The sequence below is a fragment of the Bactrocera oleae genome, chromosome 2, assembly GCF_042242935.1.
Source record: "Bactrocera oleae isolate idBacOlea1 chromosome 2, idBacOlea1, whole genome shotgun sequence".
In the NCBI taxonomy this organism is placed as follows: Eukaryota; Metazoa; Arthropoda; class Insecta; order Diptera; family Tephritidae; genus Bactrocera; species Bactrocera oleae.
In genome coordinates this window covers 17,319,263-17,347,144 of record NC_091536.1, presented here as the reverse complement: position 1 = coordinate 17,347,144, position 27,882 = coordinate 17,319,263, and the positions used below count along the sequence as shown (strand labels likewise).

General features: G+C 34.8%; 1 protein-coding gene across 1 annotated transcript in view; it reads right to left on the bottom strand.

Moving 5' to 3' along the window:
• Positions 1–27,882, bottom strand: part of Rim (Rab3 interacting molecule) — an 82,868-nt gene that overhangs the window by 7,304 nt on the left and 47,682 nt on the right. Inside the window, exons 13-21 of the mRNA XM_070109991.1 lie at positions 25,225–25,347; positions 22,678–23,088; positions 22,271–22,611; positions 17,934–21,043; positions 17,011–17,133; positions 11,665–11,848; positions 3,895–4,075; positions 3,659–3,826; positions 3,014–3,145 (exon numbers count right to left, since the gene is read on the bottom strand). Coding sequence (XP_069966092.1) covers positions 3,014–3,145; positions 3,659–3,826; positions 3,895–4,075; positions 11,665–11,848; positions 17,011–17,133; positions 17,934–21,043; positions 22,271–22,611; positions 22,678–23,088; positions 25,225–25,347 — 4,773 coding nt within the window. The remainder of the gene's footprint in view (positions 1–3,013; positions 3,146–3,658; positions 3,827–3,894; positions 4,076–11,664; positions 11,849–17,010; positions 17,134–17,933; positions 21,044–22,270; positions 22,612–22,677; positions 23,089–25,224; positions 25,348–27,882) is intronic.

Genomic DNA, 27,882 nt, shown 5'->3' with positions numbered 1-27,882 from the left:
TTTCATTTAAAAACTAGCTATAAGTATGATTTCCATTTGGCAGTTAATGAGCGCTATTTTTTACTAATAAGAATGTTATCAATCTTATTTGCTTAAGCATATCCTGTCTATCGTTTATATGAATTCAGTCTAAGTGCAATTAAGCCGGATATTTGTTTTTATTTAGCAGATAGATTATATACATATATACATACTCTGAAAGCTCTATACACCAAAAGCTCGACAACAGTCAACGTACTATTACAGTACTCGCAACTGTTTAACTATTAATACGGCAGTGGACAACCCATTAAGAGCCTTGTATTATTAACATATTACCATACATATGTTTCTGATTAGCTGATTGACAAAATTCAGATAAAGTCGGAGCAACGACCTACCGCGATTGACTAAACAACAAAAACAAAGATTCATATGATGGTCCAAGTGTATCTGCTTTTCTTGTGAAAAGAGGAAGTTCTGCTCCAACTTTAGATAAAATCATGTGGTCGAATATGTATAAATATGAATGTATCATCGTTAATGGTACTAAATAACGCCATGGGTGAAAGCCTTAAAACTTTTCAAGCTTTTTTCGTATACGTTATGGTAACTTTAAAATATTTACGTATACTACAAGTATATAGCTTTTAAAAAAGAGACATATTTTTATCGGATATCATAAGGTTTCTTTGCAATTTACAATTTATGGGGGATTTTTTCCTACATCGAAGGCATCTATGTACATTAGTTAGCGCTAAAATACTAATATTTTTTTTTATATTGAAAAATGTACAGACTAAATGTTGGCTGTAGTATTTGAACTATTGCTGGTTAAATTATGTACATATAATTTATTGACTTATCAGATTATTGATGAATACAGCCGTTATTCTGTTAGCCATTTTGATTTGAAGTTATGTCAGGTGTGTAATTTGTTTGAAACTAAAATTGTGTATTGTAAAGTATAATTGTTTACAATTGATTATATAGCAGTTATACATATAATGAAATTGAGTAAAATAAAAAATAAAAAAATTGTATAAATACTTAGGACGAATAAAATATTTTTTTTATTTGTTCAGAAAGATATGTTGTCAGAATCTCTAGAGACCTTATACTTTAATTTCTTGCAGTTCTTTATAGGTATCGAATCTTGATGTGAAAGAGTGTAACATTTACATGTTAAAGTAATTTGCTATTGAAATAAACCTATAGCTGGGGCAAAAAATGGTAGGATCTGAACACTTTATTATCTTGCTATTTTATGTAGAACTGTTTAGGGAGGAAGTAAGCTGCAAGTTCTTTTCGAAAATGAAAAATCTCCTTTAATCAATATCTTATGACGCCCGATCTTTTTTAAATTGTTCGTGGAAACAGTTATACGAGATATGGTGAGTATTATATGAGCAAATAATAAATAGTGACAGTACCATATCATAATTATTTTTTTAGCGCCTGTGACAGAAAAGTCAATTAGTTCGTGACATCATGAACGAAAGTAGGGAGATACTTTGTCAAATGCACTAGTTGTACAATATAATATTGTTTTTCTGTTAATAAGAATAACACGGCTTTCACAGTGTTTAATGTGGTAACTCATGTTGACAGATAAGCAAAAACTTTGTTGTAAAACTTGAGGTGTTTCGTCATATTATTCATATTGATCTTGATGGAAGGATAGAGGGTTTCAGTATAATCAGAAGTATGAATATACGTTATGACTAGTATGGAATTTAAAAGACTATTGATTTATTATAATATAACACATACAAATTTCGGTCTAAATTGGGATTAATACTATGTTTCACTAATGTAATTAATGTCAACGCAATATTAAAAAAAAAACGTAAAAAAATGAAGAAAATTCTATTGAGTATATAATGTCAAATATGTATGTGTAATAAATTACAATTGTAGTTGTTATTTCAAATGTAGTTGCAGGAGTTTTCGCAAGCCAAAAAAAGGGAATCGCTTAAAATACATTCCATTCATGCAAATATCAAAAAACAAAAGAAAAGTCACAATGCAAAAAGGGTTTAAGAAAAAAATAAAATAAATGCAATTCTCATAACATAGGTAGAAAATGTTATCATGTTTTTAAAGATGGGTAGGACATACCTAGAAACTACGTTGAGCGATTCAATGCCAAACGACTAAAACGATCGGTGAAATGTCTACTTAACGAGTGTGGACTCTACGGTAATTTTGCACATTTCAATTATATTTTCCATTACAATTTACATTATGAATTTTTTGTAGCAGATTAAATTTTTTGGTACTTTTTTTTGTGGAGTTGGATTTCATTATTAATTTTAGTATTGTGGTTGTTTTTGCATATATTCGATATAGTTAAGTTGTTTTATATTTGAGAATTGGAGTGCTTGTTGTGTAGTGTATATACATGTCATGTGTGCTATACTCTCGTATATATATTTATATGTATGTAATATATATATATAAAATATATCGAATCCCATAAATGTTGTTGCTTAATTGGTTTTTTCTGTTTCTAGTTCGAGCGTGGAGAACGAGTACTGAATATGTGGACACAAGCAATAACGAAGCATTTGAAAGAGGTTATAAGTAAGTAATTAAGTACAGTTAATGTTTAGAGTAAAAATATTTAAATAAGTCAAGTGGAATATGCAAGTATATCGTTTGCAGTATCAACAATTGCAGTTACTAATTTTCTTGTAATTTTAATTTTGCGCTGCATTGTGCCTAAACTACAAATGCAATCGTATGAGTAGTTCTTGAGCTGCGTGTAATTGTTTTGTAATTTGTCAAATCTAATTATAAATCCAATTTTCTAAACTAATTGTTATTGCAGAGTTTTCGTTTGAAATTTCCAACAGTTTTAAGGAAGAAATTTTTGGATAATAAATTTCTTTTTTTGTAGTATAAGCCAATTTTTCTACTTGAGTATATGATGTATATTTTGGTAGAAAGCTTGTGTGCTCTATAGTTTGAGTGAGTCAAGTGATGCAATTGATGAGCGCCTAGATAGACCTAAATTAGTGGGACAACTGACCAGTGATGTTGTTCCAAAGAGTTTGTACCAGCCGATGACGATGTTCGATAAGTTTAAATCGTCGAGCATTATCTGTGCCACACCCATGAAAACTTTCTTCTCAATGCGGCCATAGTCACCCCAAACGGTCACCTTGTAGAAAAAGAGGAAAAATAAAGTATAAGTTGGAAATGCTTTTATGAATGCAAAAACAAGAAAAAACGTTAACTTCGGTTACACCGACGCTATAATACCCTCGACAAATACAAAGATTTCTAACATAAACATTGATCGGTCAGTTTTTATGGCAGATTTGTGCTATAGTGGTCCGATATCGGCCATTCCGACAAATGAACAGATTTTTGTGAGAAAAGTACGGGTGTGAAATTTCTGATCGATGTCTCAAAAACCGAGAAACTACTCCGTATATATGCAGTCAGACGGACGCACATACAGACGGACACGGCTAAATCGACTCAGCTCGTCACGCGAATCATTTTTGTATATACTTTATAGGATCGCTGTTGTTTCTTTTTGGATGTTACAAACATCATGGCAAACTTAATATACCCTGTTCAGGGTATAAAAAAAATGTAAAAGCTGAAAACTTAATTTTCGTTACATAAAACTAATTTAGACCATTTTCAGCTCAAAACGTTAAATTACCTGCAGAATGCATCCTTGGTATGGCTGCTTGAATACCAATTGTTGCTGATAGAGCGGATCCAATGTGCGCCTTGCCGTCGAAGTTTTCATCTTGTCAATGCAACGTTTACCAGAAACCAAGTATACTTTAACATAAGGAGCGGGAAGCATTTTCGACGTCGGCTTTTGCTACACAAAGCAATGAGGTTTTAAAAATTTAACTGCTGGTTTTTTAATAAATTGACATTCTTTTGTACCTGTAAGCCTCTAGCGCGTATAACTTCTACTTCTAAGAAACCCTTTTGATGGCACATTGATAACTGTATATCACCCAGCGATGGTGCGCCCAACACTTGCCGCCCAACTAGTTGACCGGGCCCCAAACCGTCTATGAACTCCGACAGCTGACCATCGTTGCCACGCAGCGATGGTGAAAATCTATGCATTTTGCAATTTTCACAGCGTGTTGGTTTATTTTTCATATTTTTTGAATATATTTTTTTTGATATTTTTTTGTCGAGCACACGTTGGAAGAGAGAAAATTGATATTTGTAGCAAATTTTGCCAATTAATTTGTGCAAAGTGTGTGTGTATTTAAATATATACATATGAATAGACAAATAAATATTGCATTGAATACAATAAAATAGAGAATTGAGAAATTTTCAAAATAAATAATATTTATATATTTTAAATAACATTTGAAGAGCAAGTATACAATATCAATTTTACAAGTTCCAGTTATACACAGGGAGATATAGAGAAACGTATGTGAGTATACGAGTATTTGTAAGTTTATTTTGGTTGTGGTATACAATATTTTGGTAATGTAGATGGTGAGTGGTGGTAGTGGTGGAAATTTTTGAAAAGTTCAATGGAATTTGCACAAAACTATAAAAGTACTTTGTTTGTTTGTACTACAGCATGCATTTTGAGAATTTTAAGTCAGTTCAGTGTACTCCTTTGTAAATATGTATAGACAAGTGCCTTAGGTGCTCAAAAAATTTGCTGTATAAGGTGGTGGAAAATAATATATGTAGATATATTTTGGAAATATAGAGAAAATTTTAGAATGCATGCTTACAAATAAATACTATATGTGGTTCAAAAGCTTTTTACCATAAATTTGAAGCATCTTAGATATGCATGTGCAATAATATTTTTTTTATATATGTATATTTATTAGATATTCAAAAAAAATGTTTGGATATGTATTTACGTGGAAATAAAGCTCTTCATATATAAAAAAAACTGTCAAAGAGTTTTTTTGCTTATATTTATGTATGTTGCGTATACCATACTTAAATAAATGTTAGGTTAAAGGGAGGAATTTGTGTTATACATTTTAAAAGTAGAAAAATTTATTAAAATGGTATATCACTTCATTCATTTATTATCAAAATTTCTAGCCTTCTAGTAACCAGAAGGCATGAATTATAAAAAAAAATTATATCAAAGGGTTTTGTTTTGCATTTTCTGAGAAAATTTTCTTTAATAATGAATAAACATATTTTTGATAACATCAGACGATAGAGATTTCAACAAAAATCCTACTGAGTTTTTAAAAAATTCTGATATTTTGACATGAAAACTTTTGATTAAAATTATGGTTTCTTTCAATTTTCAGTCGAAATAAAAATAATAAATTAATATTTCAAATGAAAAAATTCAGTGTATTTGGGACAAAACCGGTTAAGTTTACACTAAATTTTGCGAAAGGATAAATTTGTGGCACAAGAAAAAATTTAAAAACTCAAAAACGTGGATATATGATTTTTTTACATGCATTTTGAAGTGAATGTGAAAAAGGTAATAATTCAAAAGTTCCAGATCATATAATAATAACTTATATAATATACCTTTTTCTATGGGTTTTTTACTTTTGCGGGAAATAGAGCTAAACTGTTTTTATTAAACCTTTAAAATTCAACCACGTTACACCCCTTCCTCTTTCTGTCCAAAGTTTGCCTGTAAATTACTTTTCCTTTCATTTCTAAATCATCCTACTCTGATTGTTTTCAAAAATTATCTAATGATTGCAAACTTGAGTTCGAGTGCTGAATCCCAGTTCATACACGGACTCTTTTGTCGCCCAAACCGAGTTTTTGTTGGCGATGGAACGACGAAGAAAGACGAAAGGACCGTTTCGCTTGTGCTTGGGTGGCACGCTTTGGGTTCTTGTTAGCGAGAAATCGCTGTTACGCAATTTAACATTCCTTTTCATTTGAAATTCTTTTCATGGAATATCTACGATATGTAGGAAATTTGAATTTCGGTATTTTATTTACTATTATTATTTTTTATAATATATGTAATATGCAAATATGCATAGAATAATAGAAATATTTTGAAAAATTCTGAATAAGTATACAATCAAGATACTCAAAAATACAATATTTAAATTAAATTTTAAGTAGTGTTTAACATTATTAAATGAATTTTTAATAAAAATGGAGTCACTTTTACTTTTTTTATATTTGCATAAAATATTAAGATGTTATCATATTTAATTATTTTTATACTCTCGCAACCTGTTGCTACCGAGTATAATAGTTTTGTTCACCTAACGGTTGTTTGTATCACCTAAAACTAATCGAGTTAGATATAGGGTTATATATATATAAATGATCAGGATGAAGAGACGAGTTGAAATCCGGGTGACTGTCTGTCCGTCCGTCCGTCTGTCCGTCCGTCCGTCTGTCCGTCCGTCCGTCCGTGCAAGCTCTAACTTGAGTAAAAATTGAGATATCTTTATGAAACTTGGTAGACATGTTTCTTGGTACCGTGAGACGGTTGGTATTGCAGATGGGCGTAATCGGACCACTGCCACGCCCACAAAACGCCATTAATCAAAAACAAATAACTTGCCATAACTAAGCTCCGCAATAAGATACAAGACTGTTATTTGGTACACAGGATCACATTAGGGAGGGGCATCTGTAGTTAAAATTTTTTTTTAAAAAGTGGGCGTGGTCCCGCCTCTAATAGGTTTAATGTGCATATCTCCTAAACAGCTAATGCTATAACAAAATTCACTGGAAGCAAATGTTTTTAGCACTTCTATTGACGCTGTGAAAATAGTTGAAATCGGGTGGCAACTCCGCCCACTCCCCATATAACGGTACTGTTAAAAACTACTAAAAGCGCGATAAATCAAGCACTAAACACGCCAGAGACATTAAATTTTATCTCTGGGATTGTATGAGATGAATTTTTAGGAACCGCGTTCAAAATTAGACAGTGGGCGTGGCACAGCCCACTTTTAGATGAAAACCCATATCTTGGGATCTGCTTAACCGATTTCAACCAAATTCGGTGCATAACGTTCTTTTCATATTTCTATGTTATATTGCGCAAATGGGCTAAATCGGATTACAACTACGCCTATTTCCCATATAACACCATTTTCAATTCCATTTGTTTCTTTCACTTTTCACTATGCATATCAAGCAACAATGATTATATCGGGGTAAAACTTTGCGTGAATAATACGTTTAAAGTATGCCACCTTGTGACCAAAAATTGTCTAAATCGAACCAAAACTGTTCAAGCCCCTAGGTACCGAATCTGTGGACCCTTACGCCTATAGTTGCCTTTTTACCGAAAATATCGGTCCACATAGAACAAGGAACAAGGCAAGATCCACAAAGGAAACTAAAACCAGTATACCCTTTGACTTTGCGAGAGTATAAAATGTTCGGTTACATCCGAACTTAGCCCTTCCTTACTTGTTATATTTAATTCTTTTAACCGTTAATGATTTAGTTCGAATATCAATGTACAAATTATTGAAAACTAGAAATGTAATTAGCTTAAGAATGTTTTATAACAAATAGAAAAAAATCTAGAGTAAAAAAATTACGGGTTTTACGGGGTCATACATTTGGCCTTTAAAATATTAATAGCGGGTATTCAATACATTCTATTGGAATACGCTCTAAGTATCGAGTAGACATACCCCACAAACATTTGCGAAAACTTTTTAAAAAGGAATGACAGAAAAACTCGACGCGAGTTGCTGGACTCTTTTTGCTCATGTGAACGCACAGAGCGACACGAAAAGAGAATTTGCCGATAATGAGCGACAAAAGAATTTCAATGTGAACGCCATCTTACAGCCCTGAATAGACTCTGAAGCAGACTCAAAATGTTGATGGCTGGTTTGAATGACGAAGACAGTATTTGCCCAACGTGATCGTCAATGATCGTCAAAGCGCTATAAATAAATATTTTGCAACTTTTTTGGTACAACAGCTAAACCCATATTTTTATTGGGTTGAAACGAGTGTTTTTTTAGACGTGTGGTTTTCAATGGAGCAATACTTTTTCGGAGCTGAATTATTTGATAGCTGTTAACTGATTTATACTCTGTTTGGTTTTCCAAATTTACAAGTATTACCAAAGTAATAGTTCGGTTCGCGCGACGCATGGCGCGCTGCTTGCAATACTCGGTCGACATAATCGCTTAGCAAAGTCGGTACATCGAGCAACCATGGATCGGTTTCACACCACGATGTAGTTGATTGGACCTCTGCCTATACACTTTATGGAAAATTTTGCGGACGAGTCTTGGTTTGCGGTCTTACAAAAACCTACTTGTGCAAGAATTGAAGTCAAACGACCATCGAGCGTGTCACACGTTCGGCGAATGAGTACAAAATGAGTTGGCTACCGATCCCGATTTGCACAAGAAATTTTGTTCAGCGATAAAGCTCACGTCAATAAGCAGAGAAAATTATTGGTCAATATTTCTTTAAAAGTGCCTAAATTGGAGTATGCTGATATAGTTAACGCAAGATGGCGCTGCATGCCATACAGCCAACGCAACAAACCATTTCTTAAAGGAAACTTTTGGTGAGAGCATCCGCATCTCGCGTCGTGGGACTGTGGCATGTTTTCCAACGTCGTGTGATTTGACACGGCTGGGTGATTTTTTTTTTGGAGTTATGTACAGTCGCTTCTCTCAGCAACTAAGCCCAAGAAGATTGACACCTTGGAAGAAAATATTCGGCGTTACTGCTAAAAGACGGCCCCAACTGCTAAAAATCGTCGAAAATTCAATTTTTCGGCTTGAATTTATTCGAGCCAGCCGCGATGGTCTCTTGCCCGAAATCATTTTAAAAACATTATGGCAAACCCTTATCTTTATAATAAAGCTACATTCTGGGCCATAACATTACGTTATATACCTTTTATTTCTTCTTGTAAACCACATGTCTAAAATAACACCCTTTACGTATACAATACTACATTCTGAGATACTAGCAATGAATAATTTAGTATGAATGTACTTTATAAAATCTAATCTAGATTCTGAGTAAAAGATGAGCAACGGATTTCAATTAAATGAAACAATTATTAAATTTGCTTACGAGAAAAAATAAAACTAATTAAAAAGTGGCTAATGTATAATTATATTTTACAGTTTTTGTTCAATTATTGTATTTTAATATATTCATAATTAAATGTTGTCTCTTGTATATTATAACAATTAAAATTAAAATTAAATAAATTAATTTAAAAAATTTAAGTGATAAATATGTACTTTAAATGATTTTCTACTTAACCCATGCTTATAGAATATTAACTATGTTTTCAATAAATAAATAAAAACTTTTTCTTATGTAGAAAAACTTAGAAAGTGTGCGTGCTGAATTATTATAATATTATTAAGCGTAAATATTACCAAAAAGCGAAGGTTTATATACATATACATGTATCCATATATTATGTACATAAATGCGTACGAAATTGTTAAACGGTTAGATAAAGGTAGCAAAAAACAAAAGGGTTATAAATAATAAACACACAAATAGATACGCAAAAATTCCTGAAGATTAAATCAAAAGCAGAATCTGAAATAATTGCACCGCAAACAGAGGAAACAAATATCACTTTAAATTACACAAGAGCACAGAAAGATTGTACAAAAATATTTTAAACACAACGAATAGAGAACTTTAATTCAATTTCGTGCTAGTTGCCGCTGCACGATGCCACCACGAAGGAAGGAGCAAAGATAGAGTGAAAAGTCGAAATGAAACTGAGAAGTCGAACAAAAATTAGACATAGTTGAAGCAGTATGCGGCGATAGATAGAGGTAAGCGGAAGATAAGCAAGTGAGAAGAAATAATATAAACATGAACCGTAATAGATAGACGGACAGCGAGGAAAGATGTAGTGGTACGCAGTCAGGCAGCAGCAAAGGCAAGGCTCACTTTCACTTAGATTTATTGCATGATTTTATTGTTCAGAAGTACACCCAACTCTTTCATTATATATACATATAATATATAATACTCAGTTAAATTATTAAGTTATCATTCGATCTTTTTAACTTCTATGATTTAAAATAGTAAACCAATCTCATATCGCATTTAATCGCCTGAAAGTATGCTAAGCTTATTTACAATATGTATTCGTAGTATAAGGTATATTAATACCCTTGCAACATGTTGTAACAGTGTTAATCGGACCAATACCACGCCCACAAAATGCTATTAATCGAAACCCCATAAAATGCCATTACTAAGCAGTAAACTATTAAATAAACCTGTAGCGTGGTATAGAGAGCGGGGAGGGGCATCTATGGTTGAACGATTTTTAATAAGTGTACGAGGCCTCAAGCCCTTAGTTTAATGTATATTATTCCTTAGCCATTCGAGCTATATGATTCAAATTTGCACAGAATAAATATTTGGAAAAAAAGATTTTCAAACTTTCTGTTGGCCTTATGCCATATATATTAGTCAATATGTAAGATATCTCAACAAAATTAACTGAACGTAGTATATTGTATATACTATAGCTTAACATATATTATTGGGTATAATATAGTTTAGTGCCGAAAATATGTGAATTTTGTCTACGAATTACACCAACTCACAAATACTGCCTATATTTTTGGTTATTCTAACAAACCTTATGCCTAACATGTCGTTCAATGTGTAAGTTATATATTTCAAAATTGCTTGAAAAATATACTCTCAAATATACCTCAGCAATGTCAAAATTTACTCAATCAGCCCATCCCTTTCTCTGTCCTCGACTTTCCAGCTGACAAAATAATACTTTAAAAAACTTAAATGAAGAACTTTTCTCAAAAATTGTGTGCAAATATGAATGAAACTAGTCTACACGTTTGTCCAAACCTTGTAACCCAAAAATAAGGAGTTGGGATCCTCCTCTTGACGTTTTTATATAAACTTGAGTTTATATCTCATTTGAAGATGATTTTAATACGCGAAGTAAAATATAGTAAAAAAATTAAGTGAGTATATTACCTATAATATAATTTAATAAAATACCAAATATGATTGTAATTCATTTACAATCTCGTCGAGTAATTAATAGTAAATGTTTAATGTAAAGTTTTCCTAACACCCGAGTGAGAGAGAGTGTATTTTCCCTGCTTTGATAATTGCAAGTTGCAAGAGTATAAAATGTTCGGTTGCTTCCTTACTTGTTAATTTAAGATTATTTATGGTTGAATAGTTAACAAAACTGACTTTAATGATATTATGCTTCTAAATGGTTGCTGGAGTTAAAATTTTTTTCAGCATTATGAAGTTATTTTAATATTCTATGACTGACTTTAATACTCTATGACTTCTATATGCCTAAAAGTATACTTCTCTTATTTCAAAAATTCTATCTTTAGTTAAAACTTACAGTTTTGGACCAGTTTCCGTTACTTTAACATTGTCTTGAAATTGTTGTGTCTAAAACTATTCACCTAACAGTATGCTTCGTTTATTTCAATCCGAACATTGAAGTTCATAATTCGCGTTTTCATTACAAATATAATTTTGACCGGTTTCAGAGCTGGCTTAAAAGCTTTCATAAAATGTTACAAAAAGAGTGGGGTGTACTCATGCGGTTATCTGTTAAATGTATATACAGCGAAATGCAACTACACGAAAGAAATTTTACTAATAAAATTTCGATATTTTTTATTTAATTTTGTTTTGTTTGTTTATATATGAAAATCGATTGCGTGCGCATCACGCAGTAGACGATGCACTTACGATGAACCCTCAGAGCTGGATATGGAATGTATACTTCCGGTGCGGTATTCGGTGGCCGATGCTACTGGCGGCACCTCCACAGAGCGTTGTATGCTGCCGGCAGAACCGCGTGACTGACGGAGATGATGATGATGATGAGATGCATTGGAAGTAGCAGCTGCATTATATGAAGCCGTATATTGGTCTGCATTAACGGGATTGGTAGGAAGACATTGAATGATTAACACTGATTAGACATGTATGATGTACAATAATGCAAAATTATGGTAAATGCCGTTTAAGCTAAGCTGCCTCAAATTCCTGATGTTCTTGTAGTGATAGCACGCCTTTGGTTTACGTTTTTACTTTCAATTTGCTTTACAGGTTGAATATTTGGATAATACTGCGCATTGTTGTAGCTATTTATATTGCTAGTAAATACGTATGTACATACAAGTAACGCAGGCACTATATAAGTACAGTTGAAATGAAAATGGGCTTTCAAAATTCACAAGCAAGCCCCTGAGCAGTATCACTTCGATCACACAAGTAGATATGTATACATTTAGGCGCGTACGCATTCATATCTTTGTACACAAACTGTAATTTCGCACATGTATTCGACAGAAAAGTAGACCAACAAACTTTACAAAAAATACAAAAAAGAAATGAAAATCCAAAAACCAAAAAGTAATCACAAATATTTGGATACTTCAAATGAGCAATAAAAAGAAAACAAAAAAAACTAGCGGGACAGAGAATAGCGCAAATTAAAGCATGAAAAGCAGTTATAACAAATAAATGAAAAAACTTTATACTTGCATTCTAAGAAAATATTTGTTATACATATGTATGCTTAATGCGAAAAAATTGTTGGAAAAAAATTTGAATTTTTACTTTTCAATAAATAGCTTATAACTTTTGAATGCTTAGTACAAGGACTATAAAATCGCAGAGTAAAAGTATTGAATATATATTTCAGCTATAATGAATGAGCAACCGGAAAATTGAGTATATTTGTAGAACTTTTTTTTTTCGGCGTAACCTTAGCATATTAAAGCCAATTTCAATTACTAGTCTCCATTTCCTTTAGATAATTCATTACAACTGCTCTTGTCGACCAATCTTTGGCATTTCTCTCCAATATGCCACTAGAAAATTTTGCCTCTAAGGTCACACCTACACACATACGTACATATGCATTACTGTGTTGGTAGTGTACGAGTGAGTGAGTGGAGTGGAGTGTGAGCGAGTACGAGCGCCCTTCTATGTCTCCCTGCATATAAGTATATGGTATACTACAGTAAACTTTTGTTGCGTAATATTGTTAAGTATACTTGATAGGAACAAAATAAATTATAATAATTTGGCAGTAGTAATAGATGATAAACATTAGAGTTCTCAGTAATTCTCCAAAGCATGCAAAAAAGGAATCCTTGTAGGGTTTGATAAGCTAGAATCCCAAGTAACCTAATTCAAACGCATACCATACAATGTTAATATTAAAGACAGCAACAATTCAGCGAAGTAGTGATTTTTAAATAGAGATAAACAATTTGGATTACAAATGTTAGCAGACATTTTAGATTTATATCTAAGATTCTCATATATCTTTTACTATAAACGATCGGATTTTGTATGATGGTAGAGAATAATTATTATGGCACAAAAAAGTTGAAGCAGTTTTTAAATTCTCACATATTTCTGTGTACTGACGGACAGACTTGACATCAGGTTAAGTTCACGCATTCAACACTTACTACGAAGGTTGCCTTTTATATTTCGGCGCTAGAAAACAAAAGGAAATTTTAATCATCGAAACTCGTTTAGTATTTTTCAAAATATTCTCCATTAAGATCCATACTTTTTTGCATGCTTAAACCAATTGTCGACACACATTTTTCACTTTGATTGAGGTATCTCCAAAACATGCGTTCTGAACGCATTAACCGCCTCTTACGGTGACTAAAAACGTTGACCTCTTAGTATACTTTTTAACACATCAAGTCGATGTTGTGAGTGCTCAAAAATTCAGTTGTTTCAGTTGATGTGAGAGAGCTCGCATCATCGGGGCGAAGAGTGATCGGTATTTGACGGTTTGGTTTTCCGCATTTCTTGAAAGATAACTGGCAAACAAATGGTTGTACAGCACTCAGAAGTTATTGTTCTGCATTGTTCTAGTGGTATGGTTTTCCAAAAAAAAAAAAAAAAAACAAAGGCAACAATTTGCTTGGAAGTGCTTCGTGCGCGAACAACATTTGTTGGAGTTGGCTCATCTTGAAACACCTATACAGTCGATTGCTGTTTACATTCGGGCTCAAACGCGTAAATCCACGATTCAAATGTTCATGCAATATTGCTTCTGATGGTCTTAATCTCACTATAGGTGTTGGTGAATTAATCCACGCCGGGAGCCGTAACAGATAATCCCGCGAAAATATTTGTGATTTAATTCCATTTGACTCTGAGATTTTAAGTTAATGTATTGTAAAAAACAAAAATAGCGCTCCTATGTATGACATATCAAAAATGTCAAAGTTTACGGTTAAGTTGTGAGTTGCCAAATCCCGAAATATAAAAGGTAACCTACGTATTTCTGAAATAAAAGCGATGTATGTTTTTAATTAATTACTTACTTTCTCGAGTTCCTAAACAATTAATTTTGTGGCGTATTATATAAAAGTTAACAACAAATTTCGTAGAAAGTATTACATTTTGTCATTATCTGCAACCATTTTCGACCACTGAAAAGTTTTAGATACGAGTGTGATACTGAGTGTAGTTAAAAGAACTCCTGTGTATGTAAGAAAAATAAGAAATTTTATATTATTATCGGCTGCAAATACCCTTAAACTTCAGCCTGTGTGAACCGTTTACTTCGCTGGATTGTAGTAGCTTTACAGGACAAATTTTCACTCCATAAAAAAATATATAGTGTGCATAGGTATATTATTAAATATCTTAAAGCTAAAGTAAATATAGAAAGCTATAAAAACACAATAAATATTCCAACCCGAATCGTAAATATTTTTAATTTTTACGTTATTCATCGTTAAGTGCATTTGGTAATAAATTTTAATTATTTTTCTTTTTTATACTTTATTCACAATCCGTTGCAAGTAGAAGTTAACGATTTAAGCGAGCTTACCGTATCCTTTTAAGTCACCTACAAACAGCCTTTGAATTCATAGCCTGAAAGTTTTTTCTATTTGCGTTTTGAGGTTAGATTTTGTTGTAAAGTGTTTAAAAGCATGCAAACTCTTTAACTAATGTAATGCACTTTTAATGTTAATATATATGTATATTCATAATAACTTTTTATTGTTAAGTGAGAAAAATATTATTAACTCATGTAATTTGTTGAAAAAGAAAGCAAGGCTGTTGTAGAAAGAAATGCGTATGACATTGCAATGGCGAAATGGCACGCTTCACTATGAATTTAAACTACTAGCTACCGCATCTTACTAATGAAATGAAAACAAGTTTTTAGAATACTAAAATATTAAACTTTTAATACTTTTCGGGTGAATTGATAATGAGCACATCGAATGCAGCTTAATGCAGGGCATAATAACATTGTTAAAGCTTAATTAACAAAATGAAGCGTAAGTTGTAGTAAAAGCTGTGGTTCAAATACGAAAGCTTTTCAAAAACATCATGTTATACACTTTGTAATTTGGCAGAGCAAATGCTTGAAAAGCTTTCGCTTTGAAACGCATCAAATATTTATTTGCCATTTTATTTGAATAGCAGAAAGAGCCTAAAAATACGTATCGACTTTGGACGTTATATGATATTGAACTTAAATTATAAATTCAAATTGCAAATGTTGGGTAAAGAGGCTCGTTTTGCGCAGAGTTTTCGTTATACTTTGTGTTTTTTTTTTAGATATTTTAGAGCTTTCATTTGCATGTGCTGCGTTAACGCGATTTTGTCGTTGATTTCTCTTTTGGTTTGCATCGCTAGCTGCTGTTCAACCGCGGCATGCCAAGCTTTTTAGGGAGTTAATAAGCTTTTGGTGTACATTGAGACATACATACATGTATTGTTGTTTATTTACAGTAGAAGTGTGGTTTAATGTGAACTTATTGCGGCTCCAATACTTTTCGATAAAATCAAGCTTTCGGGAGTTAAAGCTTAGTTCAATATTGTTTGTGGAATATAGAGGGATTAAAGCTTAATTTTTAATGGCGAACTCACAAGGTGTCTTAATATTAGATTTGCGTATAGAAAGAGCGAAAGTTACAGGGGGTTTTTTTCCGTTTTTTTTTTCTTAACAAAAATAATAAAGTAAGGTTTTTTCGTTTCGTCATTTGCTATTTTTAGTTAAACAACATCTTGTGAGTCCACTTCATATATATAATATAACCTTAATCACTTTTTTTTAACCAAATAGTAATGTTTATCATCTTTACGTGAGCACTTTCGTATTTACTTTAAAGTATATTTTTTATTTAAAAAAAATTGTCATAAAAACATAAGTATTGAAATTAAATTCGAATCAAAATTTGTTAATAAATTATAAGGCTCGAATAAATTGAAATAGAAACAAATATATAGTTAAAGTGTGTGAAAGAGAGAGACAGAGATAAGAACGAAAATAGCAATAGAATTTTGCGAACCTGTCCCCACCAGTGCCGGCTCCGCCATCAGCTAATGCCTCACCGCCATCGGCTTCAGACGACGAACCGCGCGACAGTGCCCCACGTATCTCACCTGGCAGAACTTCTTCACTGCGGTGCACCGTAAATGAGTTCTTACCCTTCTTTCCAAAGCCCATACGTCTTTTACGACCTTTATATATGGTATGTACATTGATAATTGATAATTGCATAATTTTTTGCTTTAATTAATTTTGTTTTTCTTGTTCTAAAAATGTTGGATGATTTGGACTTTACTAGAAAGTCAACTAGCTTTTATGCCAATGTCCTGTTTTCAATTCCATTCCTTTAAATGTGACTATAAATTACGCAGTATTTATACTTTGACACGTACAAGCGTGTATATAATTTGATATATGTATGTATGTATGGTATATTGAAAACAGAAGAAGTCTTGCCAAATAAGAAAAAAATAAAAAAAATTTATTCGAATACAATACTATAAAAGTGAAAATGGAAATATCAAACCAAAAGTACCAACTAATGGTATCGTGTTCATAAAGATGTATGTATATTTTTTCAAATGCTTTTTAGTTTGCTTGCTATTACTGAAAATATCGCACTATATAAAATTTGCATGAATAACTTCTTCGAACTTTACAAAATGGTTAGTATGAATGTTCTATGATTTGTTACTAAATTGCTGAGAAAAATCTTTGAAATTTATATAAGCGTCTAATGGTAGATAAACTGGGCGTGCTCTTACCTGTAGCCGATAATTGCGAGGTGGAGTTGGATTTTTTACCCATACCGCTGCCGCCTTTGGGGGAGCGCTCTTGCTCTACGCCGCCCTTTTTGCGATCTGTTGCTGTATCAGATAAGCTGCCATCTGATGAAATAATCATATGATTAGTTAGTTTACAAATAATTAATACTGGAAAAAGAAAATATCGAAAACATCGAGAAAACAACTACGATAAAAAAATATTGAAACTAAATGCATTGCAAATTTTGGCCCTTGAAAACATTGGTCTTTATATTGGCAGCGTTTTTAAAAACATTTTTGAAATTTTTCGGTTTTAAGGAATAAGATCTAAGATGTCTCTACCTGAATACTCTAGTTTAGAGAGACAGCGTTGTAATTGGGAATCATTTTAAGATGACTCTCTGATGACTCTGTAGAAAGAGTCGATGAATATATAATCTATTTATGAAGATCTTTGAAATTTTTTACAACTTCACCTATCCTAAGTAAGGAGCCAATAATTCTTGTCATAATTGGGCCAGAGATTCACAAACTCAAAATTTACTCGATTTAGAACTGACCGGATAAAAATCAGGTTTCGTCTCAGTTACGTTGACAGCAAATAATCAGCTACGTCACGTAGAAAGTGGAAAGGCAACGGGAAAATGGAGATAGCCTAACTTTGGGGCCAAATTTCGGAGCATACTTCTGACTTCTGGTGCGATATTATGGACCCGACAGTCAAGAATAAGAAGATTTAAGACCGCCATAAACATTGATAGCTAACAGCTTTGTGTTTAATTTACAATATAAAAAAGTAATATTTCAAGTTGAATATAAGTCAAAACACATACTACCATAAATACTAAATACGCACATACAAATGTTTACATCTACACGACATTCATGAAAGTACATACACATAGACATACATATTAGCTTACCAACTTTCTCATCAACACTCTGACTAAAGTTGGCATCGTCCTTCTTCTCCTCACCACCACCGTTTTTGTCTTTGTCATATTCACTGAAGTCATCGTCCAGCATAGCGTCGATGGCATCCCAATCGATGACGTCAAGTGGCGCATCGGCATCATCCGTGTCAGCGACATCGCCAGAGGTTGTTGTTGTATCACCAGTATTCATTGTTGTTGTTGTTGCGGCAGCAGGATTTGTTGTTGAGGTTGTTAAGGTTGAATTTGTTGTTGCCATTGCAGTTGTTGTTGTTGTTGTATTCGACGATGATGTGGTTGTGATGTTTGTGGATGTAGTTGTTGTTTGTATGGGAGTTGTAGTTGTTGTTGTTGTTCCGTCAACGTTTACGTTTAGGTTAGCGTCGTTAGTTGTATTTGTATGTTTCAATGAGGCACGTTTAGGTGATGTGGAGTTAGCGACACCATGATGGGAATTTGCAAAAGAGGAAGAAGAAGCATTATTAGAAATATTACCACCGACGACGATATTACCAGCAGCAGCAGTAGAAGAAGCACCACCACCACTACCACTCCCACTACTAGATTTCGTCTGTTGTTCCGCGCCGTATGAAACTTCTTTCCCTTTTTGCCTAACACTACCACCACTACTAACAAAACTATTACTACTTGCATTTGTTGTTGCATAATTACGACTAGTGTGCGAGTCTATATAGGGATCACCGTAATCATCGTATTCGAAATATTCGGGTTGGTCATTGATACTAACGAGATTACTGCGATCACTGCCCGATTCATGCTGTAACTGTTCTACACGTGTACGATGACCACCACCGGTGGCCATCGATGATTTACTGCGTTTCGATACAATTGATGAATGATGACGTTGTTGACTAGGTGATGTGCCTGACCCTACCGAGCGACTGAGATCACGCGGATCACGTTCATCGCGTGGATCACGTTGATCGCGATGTTCGCCAATTGGTCCCGGTCGTTCGGCGGAGCCTGTACCGTTCATAGATGTTGGTTCGCCACTATGCGGTGGCAGCGTAGCAGACGAATGTGTGGTGGGGTCCATTAACATGGGGTCGTCGTCGTAACCCTCAACGGGTGAGAAATTGTGGGCATTTTGTGCGCTTGGTGGATGTGGCAGATTCCGACGTCGCTTTTGGTATGGCAGTGCTGCTCCGTAAAGCTTTTCCTGATTGGTGCGTTGTAAATTTAGAGACATATGATTACGTTCGCGGCCATCGCAGCGACGTCGTGGATCGTGAAATACAGACGGTGCAACGCCGCGCCGCGTCCAACCCACATCCGAATCATAGGTAATCGTAACGATCTTATCGTCAGTCACAAGAAAGTGTGAGTGACTAAGTGGATTGACTGCGTCAACATTGGCACCCATATAAGATTGTCGTATATTTGTCTCGGAACCGTAACGGCGAGATAGCTCTTCCAGTGGCGGATTATATATCTCGTCTTCGTATCTTATGCGACGACGGCCCCAACTCTTCGCGTGTAAATCATCATAATCTAGTGAACGTGATTGACCCTCATGAAACATTTTTCGCCGATCTAATGTGCCCGTTGGTACACCAACTTTCGGTTTTTTCAATATAGAAGTAGGCTGCGCTTTTGATTCGGCAATTGGTACAGCCGTTACAAGTGCGTCTTCGCTTAATTGTCGCGACAGACGCAATACCGATTGTGTGGGCAGTTGAGGAGGCGGTGCAAGTGAGGACTTGGCTTTTTTGTGCGCCGTTGGCGTTGGTGTATGTACGTGATAGGTGGGCACAACGCCCAAGTCGATTTGTGGTGCGGTAAGACCGCTCACGAAATGCTGATCCACACATTCGCCGCATATTGCCGGATCCATAGTTGGCAGTGAAGGCTCTGATGATGGCTGATACATGGATAATGACGGTCTACGTAGCAGTTGCTCGGCTGTATAAGGATAGGCAACCGGATGATGCTGTGGATGTGGATGGGATTCAGCAATGCAAAATGGATTGTCGCAAGCGCCTATGGCTATGCCGGGTGTGGTGAGTGCAGCATTTGTCGATAGTACGACCGGCTGGCTACCGTTTTGGCAGTGGCTGCATGTATTGTCATAATGATCGCGCACATAGGCAATGTACGATGAGGGCGATGATGATACGGAATGGGCGTGCTGATGCGGCGAATTGACTGCAGCAGCAGTCGGTGTACTTAGTGTAGAGCTTGGACTATGACGAAATAGATTCATTACGGGCGTGGTGATACGTTGCAAATGATCGTAGAATGGATAATGGCTACTGGACCCTAAGGAGCTATCACGTGGAAAAATATTTTCGGTGAAAGGACTGAAATCGGCAGCATGAGTTAGAAACTCGGGGAAATGTATGGAATCTGGTATGTGAGGTAAGTATTGATGTGGATGAAATATATGGGGGTGTAGCTGTGGATGTGAAAGTGATGGCTGTTGTTGTTGCTGCTGTTGCAATTGTGTGCTGACAGTGTGCGCTGGCGGCGGCAGCGGCGGCGGTAATGTGGATGGCGGTGTAGGCGGTATCACAGTTACGCCCGCTGGCTCCATTAACAGCAAACCCGGCTCGATGCTTCCATTAAGCATATACGGATCCACTACTAAATTGCCGCTATTGTCGGTCATGATAAGTTGGCTTGGCAGTTGTGTTGGTTCATGTAGCTGTTGTAATTGTTGCAGTTGTTGCGGTTGCAATTGTCGGTGTGGTGGTAATAGGTGATGTGTTGACGCATTTGTTGCGGTTGTACTGAGGATATTGTGTGGATTGGATGCCGCCACCAAATGTGCCGTGTTTGGCGGCGAATCAGCAGCCGCTAGCTCGGCAAGTTGTTGCAGCTGCTCTAACTGTTCCAACAACAACATCTGTTGTGACGCTGTATTGAGGTGTGGCGGTGACTGCCCCATACCGTACAGTGATGGGGCGTCTGTTAAGCTGGTTGGTAAAAAATCACAATCATCGACTTCGATCGTATTGGCGCGATAGCGTTCAAAGAAGCCGCGTTCCCGAGCGTGTGCATGGTGACCGGCAAGCGTGGTGGTGGGGACATTGCCTGCCATCGGATCGGCGCCATACAAGGTGCGCCAATTGCGTGGCAAACTTTTGATGGTGTGAACGACCGATTGTTTGGTTGGGTTTGAGCGGTTGCAATTTCGATTTCAATTTACGTTATGTTCATGAAGCCGCGTGTGCATTTGAGAACGGGTGTGTGTTGGTAGTTTTTTAAATTGTTTGGATTTTGTATTTTTGGGTTTTTTTTAAATTTTTTAGTTTTGTTGTTTTTGTGTGTTGTTTTAATCCGCATGCGCATGCAAGAATGCAAAATGATCAATGCAGGTTTATTTGGAGTTTATTGTGATTTGTTTGTTTGTATTTTTGTTGGAATTCGGTTTTTATGAGATTGTATTTGTTGTTGTTAATTTCGTATCGTTTGCGTTAAAAAGTAAATTATTTTGTTAAGAAATTATGCAAAAAAGTTTAACATATTGCCATGTAACGGTTTTTCGGTGCATAGTGGCGTATTTTGTACGTTGTTTGTTGTTGTTGGTTGACGTCAGTCAGTCATTTTGTGTAGTGAAATTATGAAAAAGTTGTTGTGTTTGTTGGGTGTAATTGATTGAACATTTGGTTGGGGTTATTGTTGTTGTTTTGTTGACATTTTAGTTGTAGTTTGTTGTTGTTGGCATATATAAAGCAGTTCAACATAAAATTAGCGGGCGTCATTGAAGTGAAGTAGAGTAGATTTTTTGGGTTGAGTAGAGTAGAATTAGTTGAGTTGAGTAGTTGAGTTGAGTTGAGTTGAGTAGAGTAGGTATGTAGGTATGTAAAAATAATAAAGAAAAGAACACAAATTTTTGTTTGTTTTCCAGCAAAATTTGCCATATTGAGAAAAAGTGTTAAGTGTCAAAAAAAAAAAAATCAATAATAATATTGCCAGGGTTGTAATTGCTTGAGCCAAATTTCGTCACAACTTAATTTGCTTTTGCTTTTTCCAAATAAAATAAAATGAAACTGAGGTGTGTAAATAAAACGATGTAAAATTTTTGTACGGATTTGCTTCACAATTGTGTCTGATTCCAATTCAAAACTAATTTCGATTTGTAACGGCTGATTGTTCGACTGATTTGATTTGTTTGTTTTTTTTTTAGTTTTTTATGATTTGGCACGATTTCATATTAATATTTTTTGGCTTGGTTATGGTTTTGGTGCAGAAATTTTGTTTCCCGGCTGTTTACAACAAACACACAGCAACCCAAAACGAAAGCGTTTTTTGTGGGATACAAGGGAAAAGCCGCTCGGCTAGCAGGCCAATAAGCAGCTACTTACCTCAGTCCACGTGAGCCGCGTGGCCGTTCCGATTGTGTAGAGAAGGCGCTCGATGTCACGCTAACCACCGACTCCATATCAGAATCGCCAAATTCTCCCATGAAGTCCTTATCGGGTGATAACGAGTGTCGCGGTCGTGTCCGCGCCTCCATCGATTGTAGATCGCTGTCGGAGAGTCCAGTATAGTGGCGCTCCCAGCCACCCATGCCGGTGCTACGGTATGTAGCCTGATGATGAATTTGACGCGTGCGATGACGGCCAAAGCGACCGCCACCCGGACGTTCATCGAACTCCTGACCCAAGCGATCGCGTAGCATAGCGCTGCGTGAAGTTTGTGGTACCTAAAATGCAAATGTAAAAAAAAAAACTTAGGACAGGCAGAAAAATTAGCATTACTCCGAGCGAACCTGTGGTAGCTGCCGCTTTTTGGGCGAACCCGTCGGTGTAGCAGTTGCGGAACGCGACTGAAAGCGTCCCTGTTGCGCTGCACCAGTAGGGCCAATTGTTGCGCCTCCTAAGCCACCCAAGGCAACACCACCAGTGGTGGCACTCAAAGAACTCGCACCACCCGACAGTGAATGCCCGTATGCTGAGCCACCTGTTGCGTGTATTGGAAGCACTGGATAGTCTATATAGCGATCGTCGGGCGGTGAAAGTGAACCGCGTCGCGGGCTGCTGCTGCGATAATAACTGTGACCGCTGCCGGTCACACCGTGATAGCTGTCGGTCGGTGCAGCGGAGTGACTGCGCTGGCTCAGGCTCATGCCACTGGTACCAGTGATGGCGCCATTGCGACGCAAATAACCAGTGCTCACCTGCTGTTGGCAAAATTCGTAGCGGTAGCGAAAATTTGTAAATATATATAAAAGAATTTTATTGCAATGGAAATATGGAAGTGATGTAACATATTTAAGGTAAGCTAGATATTGTAGCGCACGCGAAATGCCTCACTCGTGCACATCACAGGGGGGAATTTTTTTCACTCACTTATTAAATAACGAAACATTTTCTTTTAACTGAAAATTAAATACTTGGCTGTGAAAGTTCTAAAATATTCAAAAGCAAGCAAAAGTTCATTTTGTTTTTGTGGAATACTTTTAAAAAATTGTATATAATTGCAATCAATAGTTACACACTTATAAATACAATAACTAACAAGAGAAAATCTAAAATGTAGTTGGAAAATTCGCATAAATACAGTTAAATTATATTACAACAGCGTATGGAAATTTAATTTTTATCTATATGAAAACTCTACTAGTAAAGGCATACAAATGTAGGCTTTGGTTCAAAGGCTGTAGCGACGCGGCAAATGTGAGTTTTCTAAGGCGTTGGCGTAATGATTGTGCGTCAGGCTGGAATGTATAAAGTGACACCTATTTGCCGTTAATGAAAGCGATGATATATGTTTAACAGAGTGACATTTTGCTACCTAGTTTATAATATTTCAAATTCTTTTCTAGGAGCATTGTTTTCCTATCTAATTATAGGTTGAACCTACTAAAAGTTAGATTAAGTTTATCATTGGTTGCTTGATAGTTAGTGTTCTTATGGCATGACAGATTTTATCTCTTACGGTAACACTAATCTTGAGTAAATTTTATTGGCATTCAAAGCTGAAGTTTGTAGAGCAAGAACTTAGTAGTTTATGAATTAGATGGGTACAAATTATACAATTGCGTGGGAAGTGGTGTCTTTCCAGCAAAATTAGATACGAAAATCGCCTTCCGTCTACCAGACTACAACAGTGTCTTCCAAGCGGAAATTGTAGCAATTAAAGAAAGCCTTCTTGTTCTGACAAGGTGTGTGCTCACAATAAGAACTATATTTATATATACAGATATCCATGCGGCATGTGATTTTAACACTAAAGTCTCTTAGAGTTTCGTCAAAGCTAGTGAAATAATGCTTTGATCTCCTACTTGATCTAACATCCTATTTCACGATAAACCTGCAAACGGTTCGAGGGCATAGAGATATTCTTGGTAACTGTGAAGCAGATGAACTTGCCAGAGAAGGCACCATTTTCAGTTAGACTCCGGCAAAGAGTGTGTTTATATGTCTTTAGCTACAAGTAGATATTTAATCGACAAACATTTTTAAATATACTTGAATTTCTGTGTGGAATAAATTCCTAACTTTCTCAACAAGCAGACAAACATGACATGAATGGAATATGTGTCGCACATGCCGACTATTAAAAATCAAAAGGAATTTGTTAAAAAGGAGTTAACGATATAATTGGTAGACACGCCAGGATACTAGGAACACCATCTGGTAGAAGAAGAGGAAACTATAAAACATCTGCTATGCGAATGTAAAGCTTTGTATGGGAAAAGATACGCGGCTATTGGTCGAGGATTTCTTGACGATGTTTCGGAGGTTGCACCAATTTAGTACTGTTGAACTTCATCAGAAGCTCGGGATAGTAAAATAGAGTGTAAGGATAATTATCACGGTGGTTTCACAATAGTTATCTTAAAGATTTAGGTGCGTTATCAGACAACCATTCTACCCACCTACCTAATATTTTGTTTCTCCTTGACTATCCTATTTTTTATACGTAAGTCGCCTAACCTTACTTTAATGCTATATATAAGTACTAGAAATCATTACGCGGTGTTTTACGGTCAGACTTCTGAAATTAAGTTACGCAAATCTATTTGAAAATTAACAAGACCCGTTAGTTGCTGCAATATATTTAAAGATCTCAGTATTGTGTAAAATTTTCCAATATATTTAAGCTCGCAATTTATTTTTGAAATGTATGTTAACGTTTTCTAATATTACTATAAATCTTCTTTATATTGCGACGAAACTCCTAACATTTTTATTCAGCTGTTTTTAAGCTGTGGTCCGTAAGGTTTTAATGGCTCTCACAAGTAATATTCCATCTACATACATGTATATATGTATGTATATACCTACATATGTATTTGTAATTGCTTTCAAACCTGATTATGGTAACTTTGTCCAATGCCAGATACCGTACGATAATCACGTGATACCATACCAGCTACACGCTTGCGACCTTGCGGCGACATATCGCGTCTTGAACGACGCTCATTCAAATCAATCTGCAATAGTGGTGAATTTCGAAATTTTTTGTGGTTTGCAGCCCAATTTTTTTAAATAAAATTTCAATTGGCGAAGCCGTATATATATATAAGCCAAAATATTTTTGAAATGAAGGCGGTTGAGTTTTGGTGCAGCATAGGTTGGGAATTTTAAAACGTTGCAATATTGGACAATTATTTAATTTGTCAAAATTTTTAGGTTATAGGTGAGCGTAATTAATTTGAATGTCATTAAAAGAGTATGAAAGAGAGAAGAGAAAAAACATAAACAATATAAGTGAATGAGAGAACTATAATATAACAATAAAGTTGTGTACATAAACTATGCTACAGGAGAAAACTATTTTCGGGTAATTATTTACAAAAATGGGTAACATTTTCAAATTTTAATGAAATGTTTGAAAGGAATGGGGTAGCATAACTAGAATGACTTTTTCCAGCTGTTTGGTTTTTAAGTGTTGTTAAGAGTAGGATTGACGCACACATGGAGCGGTTGTGTTTAACTATAGTAATATAGTTGTGTACATACAAATGTATGGATGTGATAAAGGTGTTGCGGTGGAATACTTACAGCTAGATATGCTTAAGTTAAAAAACATTAACAAGTATAATATTTTATTATATAATATGTGTTTGGCAGGTGATATGGTGAAATGTGGGGAATACGGGTGATCGTGGCAATGGTATCTATCATATAAGCTATTTGCATAAATGGTGTAACGAAAAATTGTGTTGGAAATCTCTTTGCTGAGCAGTTTTGAGCATTTTCAAAGCATACATTAAGGCATAAAGCTAGAACATACGTTGTTTATGATAATAAGCGCAATGAAAGTAGCAATACAAACTAAATATGATACGATTAGCACAACATACACTAACGCATGCAACAAATTACTAAATAGGTGTATTAAAAATTACTTAAAACACAGACACAAATTCGGTCTTAGTAATTTTTGCCTCGATAATTATTTCTTAAACTTTTTTGAGCTGACGAAAACATTTTTTTTTTTTTTAATTTTTTTTAATCAAATGCTTGATTCTAAATATTTTTGTGCATGTGTTCTCATTACTCAAGTAATGCTTTTGACATTTCTTAATTATTGCTTAAATTAAATTAATTGCTAAAATATTTTACATATAACATTCTAAAATATTTATTATAAATTTACATAAATCAGTTTTTTCAACACAAATGTAATTTCTGTATTTTTACAGTAATAGTTGTATATATAATATATGCATATAGAGCTTTCGCTTATAATAGTACGTTTCATAAAATCACACATGAATTACGCTTAAAGTTGTTTTTGTTGTAGTTGTCAAACAATCCAAAATACTACACAATATCCACAAAAGTACACGCTAAAGTTTGAATCTGAAAATTCTGGTTCAAAAAGAGCACACTTTCTTTTAAAATACAAGCGCATAGTTAAAAGTGTGTGTGAGAGAGAGAGAAAGAGCTACAGAGTTGCATTTACAAGAGCGCATGTGTTTTGCTGTGTATATGTGTGAGAAAACATCGGCAGTCATTAAAGAATGGAGAGTTCGTGCGATCGTATGTCTGTGGACGAGCATAAAGGCAGTAGAAAAGCTAATGCAAACATTTGTAGAAAGCCTGGCTTTGAGAGAAAATTCTTTACACAACACCAATCAGAAAAAAATGTAATAATACGAAGGTTCTATAAAATATCTGTTATATATGAATATATATATTTCCTATGAAAATACTTTAATAATATTTATGCATTGCGAAAGCGATTACAGAGAATCGTAATTTTAAATATTTTTTCGAATTGAATGAGAATGACCTAATATTAGTCTCAATGCGCTTAGAAATGTTTGATTAGTGAATGAAATAATGTGTGTTGTAGGAGATTTTCGAAAATCAGCGATAAGTACGAATTTTAATGTACAGTTGAAGTTTCTAGAAGGTGGTGAAATTCGAAAAACTTCAACTTACATTATGCTCAGAATTTAATAGATATCTGCGCCTTATTCATTGTATTATTGTCGACTCCAAGGCTTAAAACCATAATTTTGTGTACATACACTGTTAAATAAAAGTTAAGATCAGATTCATTTATTTGAAGCTCAATATTTAATTGAGGAGATGTGGTTATATGCAGGAGAGGAGCAGGAGTATGAGTGCACCCGCATACATTTTGAATGTATGCGTTGAGAGAGCATAAGTAAGTTGTCGTATAAAATTTAGCTGTAATACTTGTATAATGAAGTGAAAGATTTTTTACAAAAAGAGAGTTAAAGAGCTTTTTCTGTATTCAATTAGTAAAAGCACAAAACAACGTATTTTTTCTTGAAGGCTTACTTAAATCTTAAGAGGTGTTATGGCATTACGACGTAAATATTAATAGTTATATATATGTTAGTTGTTTCTAATTTATTTCATCGTACAAAAAACGGGAATACTAAAGAAACCAGAACAAATATACAAAGGGAACAGACAATATTCAGAAAATTAAGCTAGCAACTCGAAATATTTGAAGATTAATTAAAATTTCTCATTGCGAGTTCGAC